Raw genomic sequence first — 17,322 nt, 5'->3', positions numbered from 1 at the left:
TCCCTGGGTGCGTTCGCAAACTCCCCCTCAGATCCCCGGAGCGCACACTTGCCCCAACGTCATAAAGGGACCGAGTAATTTGATTGGACGAGAGGCGTTCCATGAGTGCTGATCAGATTTCCCACAGCGAGTTGACGAACGCGACACCCCCTGTCAGTTTTTTCACCATAATGGCGGACACGTGTGGCCAAGTACTCCTGGGGTCTGGGCTTACGGTCCTTTCCCACCCCCTCATGTACATCAAAGTTCTCGTGCAGGTAAGAGGGCGATAAGTCTATCTTATAATCTTATAAATACACACGAATGTCCGTGATGTTGTTGGCCTGGTCACCTGAAGGACAGACAGACAGGAAGCTAGGCTAGGCTAACTCATCTGACCAGCTAAGCTATGAAACACCCCAGTGGCTGAATTCATTGATTTTGAATTCACTCATTTTCTAAAAGGGCATACTTAAGACCCCAATGAAAGGATTTGAACAACTGTCAGCTTAACACTACTGTGTTTCTGTGCTTAGATGGAGGGTTTTTGGCAGAGAGGTCAAAGGTACTCGTAGCTAACCTAGCTAGTTTTTAGCTTAGCTTACTAGCTACACTTTGGGATTGACAGTTAGCTTGTAAGTGTTATTAAGTACGATTTCACACGTTCATTATTATTTACGAGGACTGGTCACATGCATAACCATACCGTTATTGACCAAGGTTGAGCCTAGTCATTTACTAAGGATGTGCTTTGACGTCCTCTGGCCCAGTAAGGTGACAGCTTAGCTGGTTCAGCTGAGATAGATCAGATCATTACTCACTCATACTAGTGCTGCACGAAAAGTTACTGTGTCGTTTTGTATCAAAGGAGATTGGAGGATCATTGCAATGTTGTACCTATGCATGCCAGCTATGAACGAGAGAGTCTCTCAGCAAAGCCAAAGGCAATGAAACAGAAAGCACCTGTCAGTCTGTCACAGTGGAGAACTTCAGTCAACAGAGACTTGTGTGATGACTGTGTGATGACTGTGTGTGACTGTGTGTGACTGGGTGAAGTGTTCACTACTGGTTGTATCTGTTAGTTAGCTGAGCTCTTAAGACACAACCATACTGTTTTTGTGGTCCACAAAGACACAACCATACTGTTTGTGGTCCACAAGGGGGGTCCACAGGGGGTATAAGGTCCACTGGTGTGTCGCTTAACTACACAAGTGGCAACCTCACTGTTGTGTTCTGTTTCAGGTCGGACATGAGCCTTTGCCTCCCTCTCTTGGAAGAAACCTCTTTGGCAGACAAGTGTACCAACTGCCTGGACTGTTTGCTTATGGTAAGGCTGGGCTGAATTGCAGTCCTCCCAAATTGAAAACATCGAAAGAAAGTGTCTGCTTCTGTTCCTTATGCCAGGTTTTCCGCAGACATAATACCAGTATACACACACCCCAGTATGACATGAATATGCTGGCCACTGTATTTATAAAACAAGACTATTGTAGTGCTGTAGTTATTTTAACCCACAGTTCTTAGAGTGTTAGCCTAAACAAAATGCTCAAATTAGGCTAGAATTGCATGTTGGGGCCTATGCGGTGATTGTTTCATTGAAGTGGGTCTTTGTTGTGGTTTTGTCTCCTTGTGTCTGTCTGTGTCTTTTAGCGAAGCACATCACAAAGATTGATGGGAAGGCGGGCCTCTTCAGCGGTCTGGTCCCCAGGCTCTGCGCTGGGACCATCGGCACCATTGTACACAGCAGGGTTTTGCAGGTGGGCCTTATTATTATTATTATTAATACATTAGACTTGTATAGCGCTTTTCTAGACACTCAAAGATGCTTTACAAACTGAGAAGATCGAGTAGTAATAATAAAAAGAAACAATAAATAAATAAAAGAAAGTATAGGGGCCTAATTAAGGTAGTGCTGGGGACACATGGGAAGGGGAGGGGGAGAGGGTTAACTGATGAAGGCAAGCTTGAAGAGGTGGGTTTTGAGGGCCTGTTTAAATGTTGGCAGGGTGTTGGCCTGTCTGATGTGGCTGTGGAGGGCGTTCCAGAGGGACGGGGCTGCGGCTGAAAAGGCCCTATCACCCCAGGTCCTGGTGGTCTTGAGGGTGGTTTGGTCTTACAGCTGGCTGTCCAGTTTTGATGTTGAGGATATTTCATGTAAAATATAATTAATAATAATAATAATAATTTTGCCATTTAGCAGACGCTTTTATCCAAAGCGACTTACAATTACGAATTACAGGGACATTCCCCCTGGAGTAACTGAGGGCTAAGTGCCTTACCCAAGGGCACACTAGTAGTGGTGTGGCTTCAGGCGGGATTTGAACTCACAACCTTCCGATCACAAGTCCAACTCACTATCCACTAGACCACCACTACCCCAAAATATACTATCCTATTGTTGTGTGTAAATATATTCCTCTGCATGAACAGTATCCTGTTACTTTGTAGTCCAGTGATATAGGAGGGAAACGTTATGACATTCTGGGTTCCTTCCGTCACCATATGATCTGTCGCTGTGTCTCACATCCTGTAACTCTAAGCACTTTGCCAGGGCCCCAGCTAAACTAATACACTGATACGCAAGCTCTGTAGGAGTCTTGTAAATAAAGCTATTTTAACTGTTTAACTATGAGCATGATCAAATATGAACATTTATATGTTTGAGACAGTTTTTGCAGTGCTGCCCATTTCTTTGGGTGTCTCTAGTCTTGCGTAGCCACACCTCAAAATCCCATTGTGATTGCATGTCCTTTGGAGGGATGGAGCATTTTAGATAAGCAGGTCTGGCTTGGATTCAACTGGACGGAGCGATGGGATTTCACCGGGTGTTTCCAAGAACCCTCCACTGCATGTCGCCCATAGAATGGTTGTGTTGTTATGCGTGTCATCTCTTCCAACCAGGACTGCAGAGAGTTGTTGCTTATCGTTAGCCTCATAGCATAATTGCCTAAGTCATGCTTCACTGGTGGTCAGCTGAGTAGTGTCAAAAATGCCTATGTCAAACAGATGACTTGGGCAGATAGTGATTTTGTGATGACTGACCATGACAGGTGTAATGTCTGTGGCGCTTATCTGTGCTTTCTATTACAGAAGTGTCAGGAAGGTGGAAAGTATGAGGTAAGTCCTAAGCCAAAATATTTCATGACCGATGATGACCTGTCTTAGGATCAAATAAAGTTTGTGTGGCATTATGCTCTAAGTTGAACTGAATGATGTAATAACTAGCCTAAACATACCTGATTGCTTTTTTATGTTACATGTACATGTTACAATGCAGACTATGGATGTTAATGTTCAATGTTTTCAGGTCTCTGGAAGCGGTCCAAAAGCTGAGGAGGGATCCCTACAGCATGTTGTAAATGAGGTATAAAGCCCTGCTGTGAGACAGATATTATTGTTTGTTACTGACTTTCTTATCTTTATAATGTCAACTTTGCCCCAGGGGCAAGCCAGTGAAGCTACTGTAGCATGGTTCCAATTGAATTTCAGGGAAGGCCACGTGGCGTTGGAAAGGCCACAATTTGTTAGGGCACTAAGGTTCATTCAGAGTTTTTAAATAGTAAATGTACCTAAAGCCAGTTGCCTGTAAATATAAAATTGTCACTGAAACTTTTTGCGTTGGGCCTTTAATAGTGGGAGATTCGGTGAGACGCAAGGACAAACTATATTATTGCAATGCCACCTGAAACCTGGACTTGTGAACCTAGAGGCTTAATTCAAGTTGCAAAAACCCAAGAGGAGTTTATTTTCTGGATTTCTTTCAAGGAGAAAGGCAAGGCAAGGCAAGGCAAGTTTATTTGTATAGGACATTTCATACAACAGCGGCAATTCAAAGTGCTTTACATATAGCATAAAACAATACAGAAAAAGGAGGATAGTAAGAAAATAACAAGACTATGACAAGAAGACAAGACATGACAAGAATATATACATATATAGAAAATAAATAGATAAACATTTAACAAGATAATAAGACAATGAATAAAAAGGATATAGAAAAAGTGTTATTACTGCAACTGTATTCAACCGCTGTCCGTCCCGATGTGGCGTGAACGTTCGGTGCATCCCGAGTTGTTTTAGTTCAAATATAAAAGTGGCTGATGAAGAAATAACCAAAGAAAACATCAACCAGTTGTGGTCTGGATATTACTCTTGTATAAAACTATCAATACTGAATACAAATTTCATGTTCACATTCTTTCTTTCTGTCTGTTTGACCACAGACAACCAAAGAGATGATAGCACGCTCTTGTGCCACCATTGTCACGCACCCCTTCCATGGTAATGTCACTTTCGCATCTTTTGAACTGTCATCCTTTGTCCTGTACTTTTGAACATATCCCACATTGAAGTGTCGCTTGAATTATATAATTTCCTTCTCTTTTTTTGCTTTTTCTTTTCAAAGTGATCACTTTGAGATGCATGGTCCAGTTTATCGGAAGAGAAACCAAATACTGGTAAGTGTCTCAGAACTTGTTAGTTCTAATATATATATATTTTTAAAGCGAGTCTTGTTTTACAAATGCTTTTATCTTCCTTGCAGCGGGGTGTTTGATTCTATTGTCACTGTCTACAAGGAGGAAGGAGTCCTAGGATTCTTTGCGTAAGTAGGAGTCTCTTTCTCTGCAGGACTTCCATGGTTTAGCAGGGGAATCCTTTACTCTTGACCTATATTAATGCTTTGAACATCAGTAAATTGAATCACTTTCTTGCGTGTCTTGCAGGTGACATTTTTTAATATACTGTTTCAACTTCAAATATGCTTTTACCTCTGGTTGTCTACCAGGAGCTCTTCTTCCCTGTGATGTTTAAGTTAGACTAATAAACGTCCTTTCATGCAGGGGTCTTATCCCTCGTCTGCTGGGAGACGTGCTGTCTCTATGGATCTGCAACATGCTGGCCCACTTCGTCAACACATATGTCATTGACGACTCAGTAAGTCACACAGACCTTGTTTGGTAGACGCGAGCCGCGGTACAGAAAGAAACTGTTTGCCGTATGAGTTTGAGTGTTCTAAATGTTAAAAGTGGCAGTAGGCAGGATTGAGGTGAACTTCCCCCTAGGTAGTACCCTTCTAATCCAAACCAAAACAATGCCTCTCTCCTCTCCCTCCATCCTCCCTCTACCCTGACGTTGTGTCATGCATGCGTGCCAGATCTTCCTCTACTCACCAAGGATCGATCGCTGCATGAATGAATATACTGTATTTTATAATTAATGTCAAAAAAGTGATGTGATAGAGATGGTCTTAGGCGATGATCTTCTGCCAGACAATTTCACTGCCAAATGGCTGCAGATACACCTGCGTCATTTGGCAATATTTGAATGCTATAAACTTTCCTTATTGCCACTTTAATATATATTTGAATATTTTGATTGCAGTTTGATTGCAATTGAATATTGCATTTAGTTTACTGCATATATATTTCTTTGCACAGATGAGTCACACAGGAGAAATCAAGAACTGCTCTCAGGCTATGACTGGGGTAAGTGTAAAACACGTCTGTCTGTCTTAATTATTAATTTGATATTACTTTGAGTAAGTGGTAGTTTGTGGGACAGGTTTAGTATGGTAGGCTAATCTGTATTTCTGTGTTTCAGTTTTTTGCCAGTATGCTCACATACCCCTTTACTTTGGTGTCAAACCTCATGGCCGTCAATAACTGTGGGTAAGTACCGGTAGCTACATGTAAATGTGTTTTGGTGTTGTTCATTACCTTGCCTCGGTCTGATCTTACAGTACCCGCCTTAAGCAAGTATTTATAGTTGTAATAAAGCTTTCTTTTAAGTGAGTGTTAAGTTTCATGTCTGATAAAGAGCTTGTATTAATCCCTCATCTCCTGTCTTTAACAGGCTGGCTGGGGGCCTCCCTCCCTATGCTTCTGTATATCCTACCTGGGTGGACTGCTGGAGGCACCTGAGCCTAGAGGTACATTATTGCTTTCAAAACCTTAAAGGGATGGTTCTTCTTATGGTACATGTTTAGATTAAATATCATCTTACCCCGAGATGTCCTCAGGCCAGTAGTGAACGCTTCCTCCTGTTCTCCGTTTTGCGTCGTCTGAATTACTTCATAATGCCATAATCTTGTCAGAGAAACCTAAAACAGTTTGTTAGAAAATTAGGCTTGACATTTTTTTATTAACGTTAATAATATACAATAGTATAATAATATATTAATAGTATTAGCATACTATTGACAGTAAAAATAAAGTCTCCATAATCGATTTGCTCAGAACTGGAACAAATGTTCCTCTTTGTGAACTCGCAGCCAGGCAAGCTTTGTGCTTTGTCATGGGTGGGGTTTTCAACTTCAACTTCAACATGCATGACAGAACACACAAGGGTGTGCTCTACAGATGTTTGAGCACGGCCAACATGCCCATGGTTTGTGCTGCGGTCAAAGGCACAAGGTGCAGACGAGCCGATGGTCATATTATTGGCATGGGAAAGTGAAAGCTAACTACTGAACCGGCTTGCTAGCTTTGTTGGTAATGTTAGCGCTAGCAGTGCTAATGGTGGATGTGTCATGACAGTTAAGATGCTTCACTTGTTTTGAGGATTATAGAGCTAGCTAAGAGAAATTCATGATGAACATACACACACACTCAATAAAGACACACACTCAATAGAAATAAATAAAATAACATATATATATTAACATGTGAGAAGTTAAATAACAATAAAAGTCAATAACTAAAGACAATGACAAATGAACAAACTTTAAAGTTTTTCTTTCAGTTTCAGCAACTTGTACAGTCATGTCATGTTTTGTCAACTGTTTTCTTTTAGCTGTCTATGAAAAAAAATACAATATTTTGACAAATAAATAGCAATGAACAATCAATATGAGTGCAAAATATTCTAAAATAAATAAAGTGAGCACTACAAAATTATTAACTATGTTAACAACCAAACAACAGGCTACTGTAGAAACTATAGCTATCCATCCTTTCACCACCATCCAACATCAGTCCTCCAAAAACACAAAAAACTAAAAGTGTGGCACCCTCTAGTGGTTGTGGCCCTAAGCGACTGCTTAGTCCGTCTATGCCTTATTTCACCTAAACATGAAAATAGGCTGAACCTGAACATCTCTTTGTAATGCTCCAATGAAAAACCTCTGTATTCTGTCACTCTCAGTAGTGAAGTAAACATTCACTACTTACTTCATGAGGTACCTTTGGCCCTTGATTAGCTATACTACCTATCTATATATATATATATATATATATATATATATATATATATATATATATATATATATTACAGTGTTTCCCCTACCATGACATGATCTGACTGCATTGCCCACAGTAATCCAATATTCAATTATAATTATGTTACAAATTGATATGGATCAATTTATACCTCTTATTAGATTATAAATACTCTGGTTGTTATGTTTGCCTTTTGGTTGACAGCAAAAGAGGGATAGAGGAGGATAGAGAGGGAGAGAATGAGAGAGAGCAGGATGGTGAGAGAGAGAGAGAGAGAGAGAGAGAGAGAGAGAGAGAGAGAGAGAGAGAGAGAGAGAGAGAGAGAGAGAGAGAGAGAGAGAGAGAGAGAGAGAGAGAGAGAGAGAGAGAGAGAGAGAACAAGTGGACAAGTGGACAAGTAGTCAAGACCACATAAGTAAGTAGCCTTGTGAAACGATGGTTCTCGAGTCTAATGGCCCATAGGGCAGGAGCCTTTCTCCTGTTTCCGTAGCGTGAGGCGGCTTAATGTACAAGTTAGTACACCCCCTGGACATGACGCTGGTACGCTCCATGCTTCAGGTTTGCTACCCCCCCAAGGCAGCAAACCTAGGGGAAACACTATATATATATATATATATATATATATATATATATATATATATATATATATATATACAGTATATGAGCTGCAACGTTTGCAGCAAAAGTGCTATACAAGTAAAAGTTATTTATTATTATTATTATATTGTAGTTGTGGTGTTAGCAAGGGCAAGCTATTAGTGTATCTATGTTTCCAAACTGTAATAATATATATATATTTCTTACTTTTATGTATTATCCTTAGGGATGCATAACATTATCCTGTAATGTAGTTAGAGCTGAGGAATGCTGTCAGTTCAGTAGACGGTTATAAATGACCAATATGTTCATATGTACTGTACCTGTTTCTCTTTTGTCTTCTTGTTTATAGGGAAACATGAGCAGAGGCAACAGTTTATTTTTCCGGAAGCTGCCGGTGGGGAAGACATATGCAATCGATCAGAAGAGATTTTTTTAAGTCTGGAGCAGAATGCAGAGTTTAATTGTTATAATATAAATTGACATTGCCTGAATGGGGTGGATGGTTGGCATCTAATCCTTTGTATGCACTTGTTTACGATGAGACTTTTCTTCTTTCTTTTTTTTTTTTCCTCTTTTTTTTTTTTTTTTAACAACCTGTCTGAGTCTGCCATCAAGTAACGATATAATTGCATTATTTTACGGCAATGTGTGCTGCTTTGATTGGAAGTGTGAAGAGCTTTATTTTAATATATAGAAATTTGTACACATTGACTGCAGTAGTATATATTGAAATTGAGCTATTTCACCTAAATCCAATAATGAAACAGACTTGATTTGTGACCTGCCCGCCTCTCTCAGTGATGCAGATTGAACCCTACATGTTACCTCTTGCCAATACCTACAACCTTTCTGAATCTTCTGTACATCTGACATATTGTGATACAGAGTGTGATAGAGGCTCTTCCCGTGATCTGTCGTGATCATGTCTTCAATTTAAGATGGACGTTTTTTGCTAAAAAAAATCTGCATGTAGTAATGTTTAATTCATGAGTTGTTGGGAATTGGGACCTCCTTGTGTCAGTGTGTTGTATTGATGTGTATGTAATCATGCTACAACTCTGAAGATGGTTCCATGTAATAGCGTATGGTAAAAATAATGGAGTCATATGTGGTGCTTAAAAGGCAACACATACACGACCACACTTTGAGTCATGGAAGAGTAGCTCGAGTTGACAAATGTCTCGTCTTTCCAAAGCAGTCAGATGCTTGTAATTAACTCATTCTGGCTGACCCAAATAAAGAGGTATGCTTTTTTGACATACTGCATTGCGTTTTATCCTTTGGTAAAATGCATTGGGTTTGATAAGCCAATGCTCATCAAAAGAATACACTTTGACATTGTGTCAGTTGATTTGCATGTAGTGAATGTTTTCATGTTAGTCATTCATATTGAGTTGATTCTTGTTTCACACACAGTAGAGTGTGTAAAGTAGGTTTACTGTCCCCCAGGTAGACTTTGCTAGGAGCAACAGGGAGGCCATGCTGTTCTGAATGTGGATGATCGATACTGTAGCTAAGGAAGTTAATGTCCAAAACTAGTCTTTAAATGTTAGTACACAACCTATTATAATTAGGTGACACACAGAATGCCATGACAACCATGTTACCACTGTCCTTGTACAGAGGTACAGAGCAGGGGTATTCAGATCTAGGCCACAGCAATGTGTTTCATCCTTGCCCTCTAATTAGGGACTGTGTTTCTATATTTCATTAGATGTCATTATTGCTTCAGATTTGTGTTCTGTTTTACTTGTTATCATGCATTGACGCTCACAATTGACTGCAGTTTTGTTTTTCTTTTCTTTTTTTTAATACACTAGGCTATGTACGGTTATACCAATTATGTTCCGTCAATATGTTATATTGAATATGTATTTAAAATACAAAATCTGGTATTCTAATGAAGTCCTGACTAAACACTATCAGTGCATTATTTTTTGCGTTGATCTAATTCAATTATTACACTTACACGAACGTCAACACATGGACGTCTTCAGACGTCACACTGGGTACTTTGGGGAGTAATGAGGGCCTGGGGCTTATAGTGTTAAGCTGCTTTTAAGAGAGCCACAGCAAGGAGTGAGGAGCTTTGCAAACAGGTCTCTGCTTTACATTTTTGACATTTAGCAGATGCTCTTATCCAAAACGTCTCACAGATTTCAAATAAGATTTCAAGATAAGAGCATGTGCTAAATGTCAGCAGATCTTATCCAATGCGAGTCACAGCAAGTACATTTGTCTAAAGTAAGTGAATCATATCAATCACATCAGTCATCGTAAGAAAATAATCTATGCTAGGACCAGGTGCTATTGGCAGTCACAATGCTAGAAGAAGGAAGGATTAGTTTAACATTTTAAATTATTTTATTATTATTAACAGTAGAGGAACTGTACAGAGGGGTAGTGGGGGTGAAAATGTCTTCAGGAGGGACAGTCAAGATGTAGCATGAAGAGATGGGTCTTCAGTCTAAGGTGAAAGATAAGTAGTGACTGCAGTCCTGACAGCAGTGGGGAGCTTGTTCTACCATCGGGGCACCAGGACAGTGGAAAATCCATGACACAGCAAGATATGCTCAGCCAGAGATGGTGGCAATGTGAACTCCAGTTTCATACAAATGGTTTAAGAGAAACGTAATTTTTCACACGGTCGATTAATCAAATACAATAGGAAATCAAATTTTCCAAATCGACTGACAGATCATTTTCATTTCACTACAGTAAACACATTTTCATCCTTGAATGCTTTTGGTTCAGATGATCAAAACACTAGCCTGTTTTTCAATGTTGATAATAATTAGCACAAGGTATTTCTTCTACATTTTGATGAGAAGAGATTTCAGTAACCCCTTTAAACTACTGTTGCCTAAAAAACACATAGGGCCAGTTTCAGACATGGGTTAAGACTAATTTTTATCAACTAGATAAAAACATAAATAATCAAATCTGTAAATAAACCTTTACCACTGCTTTCTAGTCTGATACAAGTACTTGAGTATTCAGTGTCTCTGCCTGAATTACAGTAAAATGATCTAGATTCTAGAGTTAGAGTTTCTGGACTGTACAGAAATGCATAATCATAACTACCAGATGTCAAAATGATAACCAGCAAAGAGAACAGACACACTACTGGAAAACAACTTTTATTTATTCTTGCATGGACCATAAGACAACTGGAACAATAAAGAAGCCAAAACATTAGCCTTGCCCTCACTCTGCCCCACACCAACCTCTTCACTGCCAATGACCCAGTAGGACTTAACTAAATGATTAGAGAACAGGATATTAGTGTTTGTCACACACTAATAAGAGAGGGACTGAACCAATTGCTTCATGCTTTGGACATAACTGGAGAGTTTCTCACACGCACACACACACACACTCACACTCGCTTGCTCACACACACACAGACACACACACATATACACAGTCCTCAGGCATAGTACTGCAGGTTGGCCTTCTTCTTGGCCTGCACTTCCAGGATGCCCTCCATGTAGTCCTCATGGTTCAGCTCAGTTGCTCCACGGCGCAATGCAATCATACCCTGGAACAGATTAAGATTAGACAGATCAGATTAAGTCTTGTCTTGTCTTGTCTTTCCTGAGTACTTTCGGATCACGTTTACTTTTTGTTGCCTTCACCATTTGTCTTGATGTGTTCTGAATGCAGGGTATTACTCACCGCCTCCACACACACTGCTTTGCACTGAGCACCGTTGAAGTCATCAGTGCACCTGGCCAGCTCTTCATAGTTGACATCAGGACTATGGGGAAACCAAGAAACCAATTAGGGTTCAGACCAAATCATGTCGAAGACATTTTTTCCAGAACACACAAAGCTGTGGTAGAACTCAGAGCTTTCAAGCAAGGGGGCTCCCTCATTTATGCCAATGGCCTTGTGAATCACAAAAATATATATAAATTATTAATTTAACCATATTGTATAATAGCGGTGAGTAGGGAGGAATGGTCCATATGCTCCATACCTGACGTTCATCTTGCGTGAGTGGATCTGCATGATGCGGGCCCGGGCCTCCTCGTTGGGCATGGGGAACTCAATCTTACGGTCCAGTCGGCCCGAGCGCAGCAGAGCCGGGTCCAGGATGTCAACCCTGTTGGTGGCCGCGATGACCTGGCAGGAAGAGATCCCAGAATACCAGTTCACCATAGGGTCTCCTCACACACACAGAGGACAAGTATTGATGAATTCAATGAAGTGTGTGTGTGTGTGTGTGTGTGTGTGTGTGTGTGTGTGTTGGATGGGACGGGGAGGGGGGCTCTTGAAAAAAGGAGAGCCATTCATACCTTCACTTGCATATTGGGCTGGAAGCCATCCAACTGGTTGAGAAGCTCGAGCATGGTTCTCTGGACCTCCCTGTCACCAGCTTTCTCACTGTCAAACCTGAGCAAATCAAAAGGATCACATTGTTAACGTACGCCAACATACACAACCACAGCAGACAACTACCAACTGCTACTAGTGAGGCTGGTTCTATTAGCCGGCTAACAACATCAGTCCATATGGACAGACTGCTCACCGCTTGGTACCGATGGCGTCCAGTTCATCTATGAAGATGATGGATGGGGCCTTCTCCTTGGCCAGGGCAAAGGCGTCTCGCACCAGCTTGGCACCGTCACCAATAAACATCTGGACCAGCTGCGGACCGGCCAGCTTCAGGAATGTGGCCTGTGGTGGGACAGAGTGGCACAGGATAAACCAAAGTTCACCTCTCTTAAAGGGATAGTTCAGGGTGTGTTTTTTTTATTTTTATGTTAGAGCTCATTTTCCATTTACTTGGAGCTCCGGGGCTAGCATTTAGCCGTAGGCAAAGGTTGTACAACAGGAAATACTCTCAGGGCCGGTTTCACAGACAAGGCTTAAGCCTAATCCTAGACTAAAAAACATCTTCAATGGAGATTTTACATTGAAAGTGTGATTTAGTCCAGGACTAGGCTTAAGCCTCGTCTCTGAAACCGGCCCTCAATGTTTTTGCTTAAGTTAATGACTTCTGGCCAGGGTTTTAGAACAACGTGGCCGGCAACATTTTAACTTACTGGACATTTGAGAAATGTACAGGACATCCATATGCACTGGGTGAAGTCCACCCACCGTGCTCAGAAGGACAACTTACATTTAGATTTGGGTAATGGTAACTAAACAACATTATCAGCAAATTTGTAATTTAAAAAAGTTGAATGTTGTTTTTTATGACACGTTTGATTGAAAAGCAAAACATTGCAGCCTGCCCGTTGCGTCTTCATGCATGGACCGAATTAACAGCTCTGACAGCGGAAAAGCAGTGCATATTATACAGTAGTCAGTGGCCTATCAAATAGCACAAGAGAGAAAGAGAGCAATGAAATGCAAGGTGATGGAGGGTGAACTTATTTTTTGGCTATTTGTCCTGATTCCCATTTCCCACAATTTCTGCATCATAACATTTCCAAAATCTTCACAAAACCTTCAGGTGTCTTACTGGTTCGTTAGGGTTCGGGTCTATTTTCTTATCCGAGACAATTTTGCCTGCATCTATTTTATTTATCTGCTTTACATTATCCGGCATTACTTAGCATCACTGGCTAATGTAAACTCTGTCTTACCTTAGTCTGGGCAGCGCAGGCCCGAGCCAGGAGAGTCTTCCCTGTGCCTGGGGGACCATACATCAAAACCCCCTTTGGTGGCTGAATACCCAGGTTCTCAAACTTCTCCTTGTGGTTCATGGGCAGAACGATAGCTTCCACCAGCTGCAAGTCAAGATAATAGTATCAATTTGTTACACAGCCATTACATTCACATGTATATATACACATGGTCAGATAGTTTGGATAGAAATTATAATATCATATAATAATATCAGACCTCCTGGATCTGTTTGTCTAATCCACCAATGTCACTGTATTGCTCAGTGGGGCGCTCGTCCACCTCCATGGCCTTCACTCTGGAGTCATACTCTGTAGGCAGGGTCTCCAGTATAAGGTATGAGTCCTTGTTTACACCCTAGCCGTCACAACAGGGACAGAGAGAACATGTTACACTCTTAACAAACTATCATTACGACAGTCCCCAGCTTTAGCAGAGGGAGCTGCTACTCAAGGGACTACTGTACACAATTAAAACACTTACCACAAGGTCTCCTGGCTTCAGTTTTTCTGCATCCACCAAGCCAATTACGGGGAGGAAGTATGTCTGAATATAGGCACAAAGACAAAGGGATATCAGCTTTGAGATCCAATTTATACAACAACAACAACAAATCCTAAAACCTTAAATAGCTGAGGAATATTGGAGGAACTATAACATACAAAATCCAACTGAATGTAAGAGTAGAGGACATGTTGCTGTCCTACCTGTCTGGTGGACGTTTTGATGACAGCACATTTGCCCTTCCTCTGAGAGTCCAGGTCAATGTTCGCCCCATCCTCCTCCTGATCATTGGGATCCACATCCAGTAACTGCAGAGATGATAAAACATACATGTAGTATATAGACACCCCAGTGTCTAGTGCCTGGTTGGCCATTTACTCCAAAAAGACTTCAGCACACAAGTGAGCTTTGTAAGAATGACAATAAGAGAATGGTGTACGAAAGATATTGCGACATCCATTCTTAAACATAAGTTATAACAATAGTTATAATAGTTCAGGTTCGCTCGTACTTTTAACATCAAAATATGTACGGGTAACATATGGGAAGAAAAATAATACATTTCTTCATACTTCATACGCAGTCATACCTCAATGACGTTGGAGACCAGGTAAGGCAATGTCTTGTTCACTTTGATCTTCTCTGTGTTCTCTTTGATCTTGTCCTTCATGGCCTGCAGCTCATGGGTCACCCTCAACACCTCACTTTTCATGATCTACAACAATTCATATTAATGTTATTAACACAATGCAATACATCTGTAGCTCTTTTCACAACTTTCATTCAATCTATTACAATTCGCAGCAAGCTTGACACAAAAGTGCAGTAGCAGGGCTGTGGTTTGAATCATGTTGTCTCAGTAATAGCTGCATTAAGATTCATCAAGGTTTTCAAAGTCGAGTGATAAATAATGAGAGCTGCGAGACACTTTGTGACAGTCCAGCAAGCTGACACGACCCGGTGTCTACCTACTCTACCTTGATCTCACTGTCCAGGAGACGTGTTCGCTGGACGATCTCCTCAGTAGACATCTTCAGGACCTCTTCCCCGATCCCATCCTGTTGTCAAAAAAGTATACATGTTATATTGAAGGCTAAACTGCGACACTTTAAATGAATGTGCAATACTATGTGCAATAATACTATGTGCAATATGACAACCCTTGTGTACATAAGGTTCAGAGATAGGAAATGTTAGGATATTTATAGCATAGCATAGAGTACAGCACAGTGTTTTATTTGTATAGTATAGTAGTATAGTATAGTGGATAGTGTACATAGCCTTTATTTATGTAAACCAGCTCTTTTCCCTTCTTGTTTTTAGTATTTTTTTATTTATTTTTCAAGCACCCCCCCCCCCCTAATAAATGTCGTTGTATGGTACCTGTACTGTATTAATGACAATAAAATAAAATAAAGAAAGACCATAAACACAGGTGGACACTCTATGTGGACACTCAGCCTGTCCGAATACTTTAAATATAATTGGCACAAATGAGCAATATTTGGGCTTGATTTCCCTAGCAGGGCTCCGGATCAAACTATGTATTGAGTAGTTTTAGCTAGCTATGTATGAACACTTATGAGTGTGAACAAGTCCTAGCAAGCTAAGAAGCTACTGTAGCTAACAGTTTCCCTGTGTCACCCTCCCGTCTCTCTCACTGAAGAGGCTAACTGAGCTAGGCTAACTGAGCTAGGCTAACTGGCGCTAGGCTCGCCAACCAGAGTTAAACGGTGACTGTTTCGTCGGTTAACTACGTGTCAATGAATTCAACTGAAAACAACGAACATATATGTATTCACATGTCGAATAAACCAACAGCTGAATACGTTCAAATTCTGCAAATCGTCAAAAAACAAACCTCCACCTCATCCCAAACAGATCTGTCATTCAACGACGCCATCTTTTTCTCTTTCTCTTGTTCGAATCTCACTGTTGGTGTTTAGAACCTGAGGTGCGCTAGATGTACATACTACACAGCGCCACCTATCGGAGCGGAATGTGGTCACATTAAAAATATTGTTCACTTCCAGGGGTTGCCAAATGAGGCGGGTGGCCAGATGTGGGCGGGTTACCGCCGAATGGGCTACTTTTGATCACACTGGGCCGGGAAAAAAAGCATTTGGTCGGGTTGGGCTGGATAAATAGCGTTTAGGCGGTATCAAAATGTCTGAAAGTGCCTGAACGTTACAATAATGCGTGAAGTTGAAACACGAATCCTAGAAGCTAGCCTACATACAATGTGCAGGTTTTTATTTTTATTTTACGAACATCATTGGCAACAGACATACAGTTTAGGGACAGGACATGGGCACCTGCCCAATAGTAATTAGCGGTTTTCTGACAGTATAGGGTTTGGGCTGGTTTTCGGTGGATTTAGCCGTTTTTAGAGTGTGGTTAGGCTGGAAATTGTCAATCCCATTTGGCAACCCTGTATCACTTCCCACTGCCGCAAAACATTATATTTTGTACCAGAAGGGGCGCTGTCATAGCTTGTGTATTTGTGCTGTGAAATTATGTGTGTTTTTAAATTGAAATAGTTGTTTTAAATTGTTTTAAATTGTTGCTTACCTATTGTAAAGCACTTTGACGTAAAGCGCTATACAAATAAAGTTATTAGATTTATTAGAAGTTACTTTAAATGAATGTGCAATAACACTATGTGCAATATGACAACCCTAGGGTACATAAGGTTCAGAGAATAGGAAATGTTAGAATAGGTATAGCATAGCATAGAGTACAGCACAGTGTTTTATTTGTATAGTATAGTATAGTGGGTAGTGTACATAGCCTTTATTTATGTAAACCAGCTCCTTTCCCTTCTTGTTTTTTAGTTTTTTTTCCTAGCACCAGGGGAGCCCCCCCTCCCAAATTTCGTTGTTTGGTACCTGTACTATATCAATGACAATAAAGACCATTCATTCATTCATAGATGTATGGGTGGAGGGATTCAAATAGAGGCATGTAAACACTTGAATGCCGCTTATTACTTATTCTTATGGAAAGTTTAACTTGCGGGGTTTTAACATTCGGGGCTAGAGCCCCAGGGTTCACAACGTCACTGCTTTTGACCATGTTAACATATCTAGACCCTCTGTCATGCTTTTATTTGTGGCAAGTTCTGGCAACACACCTCAATAGGGAGTGGGGGGAAGGAACACACTACAGCACTACGTTCAACCTACAGTGGAGTTCATTTCATTCACCAATGTCGCCATCTAGTGGCCTAAATTAAGAACGTGAGCCGCTAAGCTGAACGCTTCTACAGTATATTTATTTAGCTGACCCTTTAATCCAAAACGACTTACATTGCAGTGAGTGCATACATTTGTCAGTATGTGGTCCCAGCGGGAATCAAATTCACAACCTACTATGCGATATTATT

The 17,322-nt window shown here is 40.8% G+C and overlaps 2 protein-coding genes across 2 annotated transcripts; one reads left to right on the top strand and one right to left on the bottom strand.

The window, feature by feature from the left end:
* Window positions 1-162: 162 nt before the first annotated feature.
* mtch2 (mitochondrial carrier homolog 2) lies at window positions 163-9,718 on the top strand. The gene is made up of 13 exons (XM_080530108.1): window positions 163-257; window positions 1,222-1,306; window positions 1,630-1,736; window positions 3,070-3,096; window positions 3,287-3,343; window positions 4,203-4,260; window positions 4,385-4,436; window positions 4,523-4,582; window positions 4,821-4,914; window positions 5,418-5,465; window positions 5,581-5,648; window positions 5,833-5,908; window positions 8,146-9,718. Exons 1-13 carry the CDS (start codon window positions 171-173, stop codon window positions 8,230-8,232), a joined length of 906 nt encoding a protein of 301 aa, XP_080386234.1. The 5' UTR covers window positions 163-170; the 3' UTR covers window positions 8,233-9,718.
* A 1,208-nt stretch (window positions 9,719-10,926) lies between these two features.
* psmc3 (proteasome 26S subunit, ATPase 3) lies at window positions 10,927-15,847 on the bottom strand. The gene is made up of 12 exons (XM_080528943.1): window positions 15,799-15,847; window positions 14,915-14,995; window positions 14,527-14,652; window positions 14,141-14,245; window positions 13,917-13,979; window positions 13,653-13,790; window positions 13,394-13,537; window positions 12,331-12,479; window positions 12,098-12,194; window positions 11,779-11,924; window positions 11,475-11,556; window positions 10,927-11,337 (listed from the first exon to the last, which is right to left on the bottom strand). The coding sequence occupies exons 1-12, from the start codon at window positions 15,838-15,840 to the stop codon at window positions 11,227-11,229; spliced, it is 1,284 nt and encodes a 427-aa protein (XP_080385069.1). The 5' UTR covers window positions 15,841-15,847; the 3' UTR covers window positions 10,927-11,226.
* Between the last annotated feature and the right edge of the window lie 1,475 nt (window positions 15,848-17,322).

Source organism: Nansenia antarctica, assembly GCF_963989245.1.
Source record: "Nansenia antarctica genome assembly, chromosome: 4".
Lineage (NCBI taxonomy): Eukaryota > Metazoa > Chordata > Actinopteri > Argentiniformes > Microstomatidae > Nansenia > Nansenia antarctica.
The sequence above is the reverse complement of the archived record's forward strand: the minus strand, read 5'-3'. Positions and strand labels throughout refer to the sequence as shown.

Bases quoted from the DNA above. Each gene is read 5' to 3' on its own strand.
- mtch2 (XM_080530108.1), top strand. From the start codon at position 171: ATGGCGGACACGTGTGGCCAAGTACTCCTGGGGTCTGGGCTTACGGTC. The intron at 258-1,221 runs GTAAGAGGGCGA...GTTCTGTTTCAG, and splicing joins ACATCAAAGTTCTCGTGCAG to GTCGGACATGAGCCTTTGCC. The intron at 3,344-4,202 runs GTATAAAGCCCT...GTTTGACCACAG, and splicing joins TACAGCATGTTGTAAATGAG to ACAACCAAAGAGATGATAGC.
- psmc3 (XM_080528943.1), bottom strand. From the start codon at position 15,840: ATGGCGTCGTTGAATGACAGATCTGTTTGGGATGAGGTGGAG. The intron at 12,195-12,330 runs GTGAGCAGTCTG...TGATTTGCTCAG, and splicing joins GACGCCATCGGTACCAAGCG to GTTTGACAGTGAGAAAGCTG. The intron at 11,338-11,474 runs GTGAGTAATACC...AATCTGTTCCAG, and splicing joins AAGCAGTGTGTGTGGAGGCG to GGTATGATTGCATTGCGCCG.